Below are 9,243 nucleotides of genomic sequence, written 5' to 3' on the forward strand. Positions count from 1 at the left end.
TCCGCGCTACTTGGCATTCGCACAAAAATGTCAATACTATTTTATTGGAACATACAGTAATATAATTGTCGGCAATCGTAAATTTGGGGAAACTGTAACCAAAAATGAGAATTTATCTTCAAAAAAATAATGTCGTTCACGAAAGCAGTACCCAATCACAGCACACTTACCATACCTGTTAAGCATTGATGAGACGCTATTAGTCAATCACAAACGTTCTTGTAAACTCGGTAACTAATGTAAACAATGTCGCGAGGAAAGTGACAATGTGTAGCAATTTGGACGAAAGTTCTCCGGTTTTAGTGGAATATTTCAATATGATATAAGTATACCAGCCTTTAAATAAAATATATTGGTAATAATTGTAAGATTTTAGAGGTAGTAAATTAAATTTCCCGTCTTCTGTCGACTGTCATACCGTAGTTTTTTAAGCAAAAGTCGACCGTACTGTACTGAATGTGTACGGTATTGTATTACTTATCGAGGCCTACATATGCATAGTAGGAAGGGTAAGAAGTAATGTTCATCGACTTTGAATGAGACAGGAAATTCCTGTAAATATATAATATATTTTGATTCTATTTGGAATCGCTTTTTTTTTCTTTTTTTTTTTCTATAATTAAAAAAATGTACATTTTAAAAGAAAACTGAGGCTGAATTACTTCAAAAAATAATTAAGAACACATTGAGGCTGATGTAAAATTTCAAATGTTTTTATTTGCATGCAATGTAAATAAATAACATTAATCAGTATTTCTTGCCATGCCTGTTGATTTTTGTTTAACTGCTTGAAGACCTTGATAATATGGACTGAATTAATGAATAAAAGTAAAGCAATTACATGATTCCAATAAGGTGAAACAAATACATTTTTAATTTACCTCAGTTCAGCCAGTTGCATCCCATCAGCACTTTCATCATCTCTCTGATCACTCACTGGGTATATACATTTAACTACACAACAGTAAACACAAGGTTGAAAGAAGTTTATGACAAAAATCTGAACTTTTATATGAATATTATTGAAACACTGTAGCATATACCTACATAGAACTGCTTTAAACATAGCTGAATATAGAGTTCAATCAATCCACTTATGAACATGTGTTAAATATTACAATTATATAATATTATCAATGTAGCCAACCAGCATAAACAATTTAAAAGAAACTAGAAATAATGAAAGTTTTGCTGTATTCATTATCATTTATCAGCAAGTGCTGTTCTGTTATTTTCTTCTTTTCATATTGCATTGTAAAATACAATACAATGCAATTCAAAATGTCAATGCAAATTTTTATAAAGAAAATAAATGTGTTGTTGATAAATGTTCATACAAGGAAAAACCTTAATAATATCTGGTAATATTTCTCAACACAGTGTATGGTATGATGTCATATCAAATAGATAACAACATTCATACAAACAATATACAGTTCCAATCTGATAGGACTACAGTACTTTCAATTGATTCATGTTTCTATCCATGGCCTATAATATGGTCTGAATTGTCACTAGATCCTTATCCCCCATGTAGTGACAAGGCTTCATCCTGATTTGCAATAGCAGCCTCAAGTAATTCCACCCCTCAATGTTTCACATCTTACTAATTTCTCAATGGTTTTTGCTATATTAAAAGTACTTAATATATTATTGTCTTTTTACAAAAAAAAATACATGGGAGAACATGACTTCGACCAGGAAGCACTTCTTTAATTCTTGACTTCAGCTTTCAGGTGATGCAGAATGAGCATTTGCTTTGGTTGTGGTTCATCAACTTCCATTCACTTGATTCTGTGGTCTGTGAAAATTAATCAAACAAACTAATTCAAAGAGCTTATCAATGCTACTGTGATGGTTTTAATGATCAAATATATATTTAAATTGTTTCTTTTTAATCAAAGGTTGATTTCCAAAAAAAAAAGAAGAAAAAAGGAAGAAAAATAAGTAGTATCAGTATAAATACAATATTAAATGCAGGTGGTGATGTTTAATTGGACATCAAAGTGTTGATAAATATTATTTGCTTAAGTCAGTTTTGATACCTATTAATACATATAATTTTTGTTATGTTGTGTCTAAGGATTCCTATGTAGATAAAGCATACTGTACTATTAATATAATACTTTTGTTATATTCTTTTCATGAAGACATTAAAATCAAATTAAGCCTGAATTACTTAGTCTAAGCACAGTCACTGAAGGGCACATCCCCCACCACAAAAAACTGAATTGATTGAATTTGTGTAGTAATTGTTCTTGGTAGACAGTAGTACAGGTAAATAGTTGCTATATAATTGTGGATGGCTATTCTTGATTTGTCTACATGGTCAGTGTTTATGCTGGGTCGATTCATTGCCAACATTATTGTCTCAATATGCTTATTACAATATAGCATCATCGTATTTGATTCACAATACTCTGTGGTTATTTTGCTGTCGATAGTAGCCCAGTTTGAGGAAAAGGCAGGGCTTCCTGTTTGTGTGTGTGGTGTGATAGAGAGACGCTTAGTGCTTCTCAATTAAGTAAAACATACCATACCATTTTTAACGTTATATGTAACCACACACGTACCTTTAAACAGATTCGGTGCAATTTTGACTACTACTACTTGCACCACCATCCCTGAGATCCCCTTCGTTATATATGTAGGCTATTCATCAGCTTCGACGGAACCTTAATAGGCCTTACTGAGGACTCGTATTTGTTATTTTCCACAGAGTTGCACATCCTTAAATTTCTTTAAGCTGTTTACGCTTAATGACACAACCATACTCTAGGTTCTTACAACATGTATCACAAAAATATGCCTGAAACCGGCTCATATTTATCATTTGAAGAACTTCTGTCCAACACCATACTTGCAAGTGGAGTGTGTTGTTTACTATTTACACTGGACAAACGGCATAGAAGGTAGTTTGTGATTGGCTGAGGGCCTTGCAGCTAAGCCAAACTTTATTTTTAGTCGTCTTCTGATTGGCTATAGTTACGTAGCAACTTTTGATATAAATTCTCATTTTTGGTTACAGTTTCCCCAAATTCACGATTGCCGACAATCAAATTATGTTACAATTTATTAGTATTGACATTTTTGTGCAAAAGTCAGGTAGCCCGGATTGGTGGGTCACAGAATTGAACGTTTTCGATCCTCAACCCACGGTCTATTATAAACTAATTATTATATATTTAACGTCGCTATTTCTATGAACTGACAAATACTACGATTGCGATTGAAAATTTTTTTATTTATTTTATTCTTTTAAGTTCTTTATTGCAATTTAACATTACGTTTGAAAATAATAGACTCAGCTATAGGCGGCTTTGTAACAACAATCACTGGCTTACAAATTATGACTCTATGATCAGATAAACCAAGCACAGCTTCAGCACTCGGAACCTCGTAAAAAACAGCCATTGAAGTATAGATACAATCTAGAGTTGCGTTTTCTCTTGTATTGACAGTAACAATTTGGCGGCCATTTCTGAAATGCGGATTCTGCGGATTAGATTCTCAGTGTATAATACCAACAAATAATAATAATAATAATAATAATAATAATAATAATAATAATTATAATAATAATAATAATAATAATAATAATAGTAATAATAATATTATAATAATATTATATTAATAATAATAATATTATAATAATGTAATAATATTAGGCCTCATGCTATTTTTACCTAAATCCGCAGAATCCGCATTTTAGAATGGCCCAATTTGGTGCAACGGGTAAATTGTAAGAGCAGTGTCTTTCATACGATTGAAATCACCTACAATTGCAAATCCTGTATCAGGATGTTTGACGCAAATATGATCCGTACAATGCAAAATATGGTTATTCATTTCAAAATCTAAGATGGGAGATTTGTGCGTAATGTTAGAAAGGTTTTTTTGTAGACGCTTAGGGCGAAGCGTAACGAAAATGCTTTCAAACTTGCTATCTTGTAAATTGTCCCAAACTTTAAAAGAAATGTTCTCTCTAATATAAACGATAATTCCTCCATCATCTTGGTTAATACGGTCAGCTCTAACCATAGAATAATTATCAATTGACACTAAGCGGTCATCAGTGTCATAGGCGTAGATCCCGGGGGATGGGGGATATATCCCCCAATATTTGACAAGGGGGATGGTCCATTGTATCATCCCCCCCAATATTTTGATTATGTATGGGATAAAATGGAGCTTTACACACTTCAAAAGACTGTAATAGAAATAATTTGCACTGTCTTATGCGCTTACAAAGATGAAAATTAGCATAATGTGTTAATGTTGATAACAAAATTATTTTATCTGGTACCAATCTAAGCTCTTCTTTCCTTAGATGTTAGATGTGCTTGCAAAGAGAGCCACATTTCACACTGAAGGGTGTGTACGACGTCAGTAATGTTATGTCAATTCCAAGAATGTTTAAGGTTATATCGGTTGATGAGGAATTTATTGATTAGGCCTATTATAGCAACTTGCATCAATTTATTTTGCAAAAACAGGGTTTCCAGCTTCAGAGTGGGGCACATCCCCTGTCCGCACAAGGGCACACACCAGGCGCGTAACAGCCGTCTTGGGTCAGAGTGGGTATTTATTTTCCCGGTTAGTAATTTACCATACCCACCACACGCCACTCCCCATATAGAAAACAATACGACATAGGGCTTATCTTATTTATAATATAAGCCACACACGTGTGTTTCAAACTAAATATAAGCATTTTCATCATGGTTTTTGTATGATACCCAGAATATCAATAAATCACAGCTCACCACTATCGTAATAAGAACAACTGCTTCTTTTTTAAACAACAACATACGATCTCTCGTGAACTCTACTCTAACCCCGACCTAACCGGTCGCTAGGCAACTTAGGCCTAGAGGGCGGTATACCACTTACTTAGTGGTTAACATAGTAGCCCTACACCTCCCCCAAGATCTTTAAACTTTAGGAATGATCTTCAAACAATAAAACATCACATAATACTCAAAGTTCATTCTATACAAAGTCGTTATATCTCGCTGGCTTTCGCGCGACTCTTTCAGGTCGCTTTGGAGTATGGGTCGGCGTGGCATTAGGCACTCCAATGGAGCTGGGAGTACGCTTCCTAATATACCGTCGATTACGTACGAGAATTCGACCGCCTTGGGTTCGTATGAGGTATCTTCTGTTCGGACCAATTTCCACCACTTGTCCATAGATGTCAAATCGTTTAGTGTGGTGATTGTAAATGCTGATGTTGTTTCCAACTTTGATTTCAGCTAACTGCTTTGTGTGGAGGTCGAAGTAATCCTTTTCATATCTTTTCCCCCTTGCAAGATCTCTGTCTGCGTCGTTGATGGTCTTTAAGTATTGAGGCTTAAATGATCGATGATAAGCAGGAAGAGTATCTTGTATCGGTGTACCGAATAACTTCACTGCCGGGGAAAGTCCATCCTTTCTAGATGGGGTGTTTTTGTAGTGAAGCAGTGCTTTAGCGAGTAGGTCGCTATCAGGTGTACGTCTCTCTCGTGAGACTGATTCTATGATCTTCTTCATGGATTTCACTGTTGCTTCCGCCTTTCCGTTTGATTGCTGATGATACGGCGAACTGTAATGGATATTTATTTGCCAGTTTCGTGCAAACTCCTTAAAAGAAGATGACGTAAATTGTGATCCTCCATCACACCAGAAAACGTTGGGTACACCAGTATTCATGAAGACTTCTCTTAGCTTTGAAATAGTTGCATGGGACGTTGTGTCCTTGCCCATTGCAATAACGGTGGGCCAATCAGTGAGGCAGCACACTAATATTAAGTAGTTTTGACCGTTAAGGTGTGCAAAGTCTGCAGCAAGCTCTTGGAATGGCCTGCTTGGCTTCAATTTTTGGATCAATGGTTCCTTTGAGTTCATTGGAAGATGATCTTGACAGAACTGACAATCATTGATGCATGCCTCAATATCGGTGTCAATTCCTGGCCAATAGATAATCATACGTGCCCGGTCTTAAGCGCGACGAATTCCGGGGTGACCATGGTGGAGTTTTTGCAACATAGTTTGGCGCAATGACGTTGGGATGAGTAATCGACAGCCATATACAATTAGGTCATGATCAACAGATAAGTCTGGATGGACGCACCAGTATTTTTTCAAATGATCTGGGAGGTCTTTTTTCGATTCAGGGAATCCATTGATGATCAAGCGTTTTAATTCTTGGTACTCGTTGTCAGTGTTGGAAGATTTCCAAACTTGAAACAACCTTGCTTCGTCATTTTTGGGACTGTCGGCGACAGAACGTATAGCAGATATGGTCGGAGCTTCGTCCACATGATCTCCATTTACAATAGGTTACTCGGTCAATTCGTCTGAGGTGTTTGGCGGCTCATGTGGATGTCTGGAGAGTGCATCAGCTCCTAAATTCTCTTTGCCTTTCATCCATCTGGCATGATAGTTATATCGCGACATCCTAGTTCGGAGGCGTTGAAGTCTGACATTCATGATCTCATCTAGTCTGTGTGTGTTGAGGATGGGTACTAATGGATGATGATCAGTCAATATTTCAAACTTGGGTAGGCCTTCCAGAAACTTATAACACTTTTGAGCTGCCCATGCTACTCCAAGCATTTCTAATTCTATGACAGCATAACGTGTTTCAGTGTCACTCAGGTGTCTCGAGCCTGCCTGTACGGTTTTCCATGTGCCATCACTGTGTAACTGCATCAAAACGTATCCAATACCAATTCTACTTGCATCCTTTATCAGTCGTGTAGGTTTGGTGGGATCGAAATATGCCATTGTTGGTGCCTTAGATAGTTCAGATTTAGCACGCTGAAATGCAGCATCATGGTCACTGTTCCACACGAACTCATTCTTTTCGGAAAGAAGTGGATGTAATGTTGTCATGAGTTGTGTGATCTGACCCGTGGAAGATCCAAGTTGATTCACAAACCCAGCGAATGACCTTAAGTCAGTTCTTGAACTAGGAGTGAAGAACTGTCTGATTGCTTCAGTGGTTCGAGGACCAATAGAATATCCTTCTGCTGACAGTGTGAATCCAGCGAATTCTACAACAGGCTGGCAAAGCTGAATCTTGTCCAATGACAGTGTGATGCCCTTTTCTTGGCATCTGGCAAGGTATTCTCTCACTACTCTGGCATGCTCAGCAATGGTTTTGGTAAATATGATCACATCATCTACAATCCTGCAAATGCCTCATCCATTCGTCTATTGTAGTGGTCAGATATGGACGATATGCCATATGGTGCACGAAGGTATTTGTACCTGCCGTGAGTACTTGACTGTACTTGACTGGATTCAGCCAGGGGACATTGGTGATAACCTTTTACAGCATCGATAACTGTGAAGTATTCTGCCTGTGATCCAGCTATATCGGCGACAGCATCCTGTGGAGTCGTGTGCGGATAGTATTCACGCTGGACACTCTTGTTAAGTCGAGAGAGGTCAACACACATACGAATCTTGTTCGTGTCTTTCTTCGGTGTGACCACAATGGGTGCACACCAATCAGCGTGTTCAGTGGTTTTCTTTATGATACCTTGTGTCTCAAGTAGTGCGAGTTCATTTTTCAGTTTATCTGTGTAAGCAAATGGAATTTTGTGTGGGGTGCTAACACAAAACGGAGTGGCGTTGTCGGCTAGTTTGATGATGAACTCTTCACCAGGCATCGATCGAATTTTACCGTCAAGTGCTGATGGAAACTCTTTGCGCAAGGCCTCGATAGTCAGTCTAGGTGTCGGAACTGGCCTAGTTTGTTTGACTGGTGTGCGTTGTCGTTCTACGGCGACAACCGACGGAAGGAACTCTTGACGGTGATTGCTTTAGTTGTCGGTTTTGTTGTATTTTTACGTTACCCCGAACGACAGAGAGAGGCATAGTGTCCCATCTTGTGACATATGTGGCACTTGGAATTAGATGCAGGACAGTTGGACTGTCCTCTAGCATGGCTGTCACCACAGTAGCCGCATTTGGTTGGTCGTGGTGTGTCGGGTTTCGCCGTTCGTGGGTTCTTTACCGCAGCTGAAGTTGGCGGCGCCCTTGACATCTCACATCGTTGTTTTTTCGCAGATGATAGTGCTCGTACTTTTTCAATAGTCTTATCGAGTGATAGACCATTTATTGATAAAAGTCGTTCAGTGATAGTTGGGTCAAACAATCCCTCCAAGATTTGGTCCCTTATTGCCTTTTTTTCACAATCGGCGTTGCAAAAATTACAGTCACTGACTAGGTCTCTGAGGGAGACTAAGAAATCGTCGAAGTCCTCGTCAGGTCCTTGGGTTCTAGCCCTGAATCGTTTACGTTCTACGGATTCATTTATTTGTCCTTGACCATATTGCTCCATGGCTCGGATTATTTTATCCGTTTCTTTTAGGTCAGCTGCTGTCAGTCCAAGGTTCATGACAATTTTCAATGTTTCTATGGACATTTTTAGCACGTTTACCTGGAAATCCGGCGTTTCTTTATCTAGGCGGGTCACTGACTTGTATGCTTCCCACTGCTGCTACCATACCTTGAAGTCAGATGCCCGGTCAGATGATAAGGCTAGGCGAGGGGCCTCAAATTTACAATTAAATTTCGGTGGCATGCTGTAGTTACTGAGTGATGTCGTGCGTGAAGACTGCACTGCAATCAAGTAAGATGCTCACAGCGCCATGTATGATACTCAGAATATCAATAAATCACAGCTCACCACTATCGTAATATGAACAACTGCTTCTTTATTAAACAACAACATACGATCTCTCGTGAACTCTACACTAACCCCGACCTAACTGGTCGCTAGGCAACTTAGGCCTAGAGGGCGGTATACCACTTTCTTAGTGGTTAACATAGTAGCCGTACAGTTTTATTTATTACAAACATATTCTTTCACCATCAATACACGAGGCTCTTCTTTTAGGTTAAAACAATCTATCTTAAATCTGTCTTTCTTGAGTTTTGGACTATTATGTGTTTAAATAACTTAAAAGAATAAACCTAAAAAAGCCCTAAAAACGCAAAATATTTTTGTGTTTTTAATTCTAATTTCGTCGGAATTGATGAAAACTCCCTAAAATGTGCAATTTATAGGGGAAATTGGCCTACCGTAATACCGAAATTTGAGGTTTTTAGGCACTTTTAGGGGGTGAAAAGGGCATTTATAAAGGGGTGGGGAAGATTTTTCAAAGATTAAGATATTTTCCCCTTGTCCCCCAGTGGTTACGCCATCGGGCAGCATAGATGAAAGGAGTTATGACAGTTTTTGAAGTGGAG

The 9,243-nt window shown here is 38.0% G+C and overlaps 2 protein-coding genes across 2 annotated transcripts; both read right to left on the reverse strand.

Moving 5' to 3' along the window:
* Positions 1-4,992: 4,992 nt before the first annotated feature.
* On the reverse strand, positions 4,993-5,967 carry LOC117103010 (uncharacterized protein K02A2.6-like). The gene has a single exon (XM_033243470.1). The coding sequence runs from the start codon at positions 5,965-5,967 to the stop codon at positions 4,993-4,995; it is 975 nt and encodes a 324-aa protein (XP_033099361.1).
* Positions 5,968-7,840: 1,873 nt separating this feature from the next.
* LOC117103011 lies at positions 7,841-8,416 on the reverse strand. The gene has a single exon (XM_033243471.1). It carries the CDS (start codon positions 8,414-8,416, stop codon positions 7,841-7,843), a length of 576 nt encoding a protein of 191 aa, XP_033099362.1.
* Between the last annotated feature and the right edge of the window lie 827 nt (positions 8,417-9,243).

The sequence above is a fragment of the Anneissia japonica genome, unplaced genomic scaffold, assembly GCF_011630105.1.
Source record: "Anneissia japonica isolate Jap-2015-1 unplaced genomic scaffold, ASM1163010v1 scaffold284954_len198220_cov131, whole genome shotgun sequence".
Classification (NCBI taxonomy): domain Eukaryota; kingdom Metazoa; phylum Echinodermata; class Crinoidea; order Comatulida; family Comatulidae; genus Anneissia; species Anneissia japonica.

Bases quoted from the DNA above. Each gene is read 5' to 3' on its own strand.
- LOC117103011 (XM_033243471.1), bottom strand. From the start codon at position 8,416: ATGTCCATAGAAACATTGAAAATTGTCATGAACCTTGGACTGACAGCA.
- LOC117103010 (XM_033243470.1), bottom strand. From the start codon at position 5,967: ATGATTATCTATTGGCCAGGAATTGACACCGATATTGAGGCATGCATC.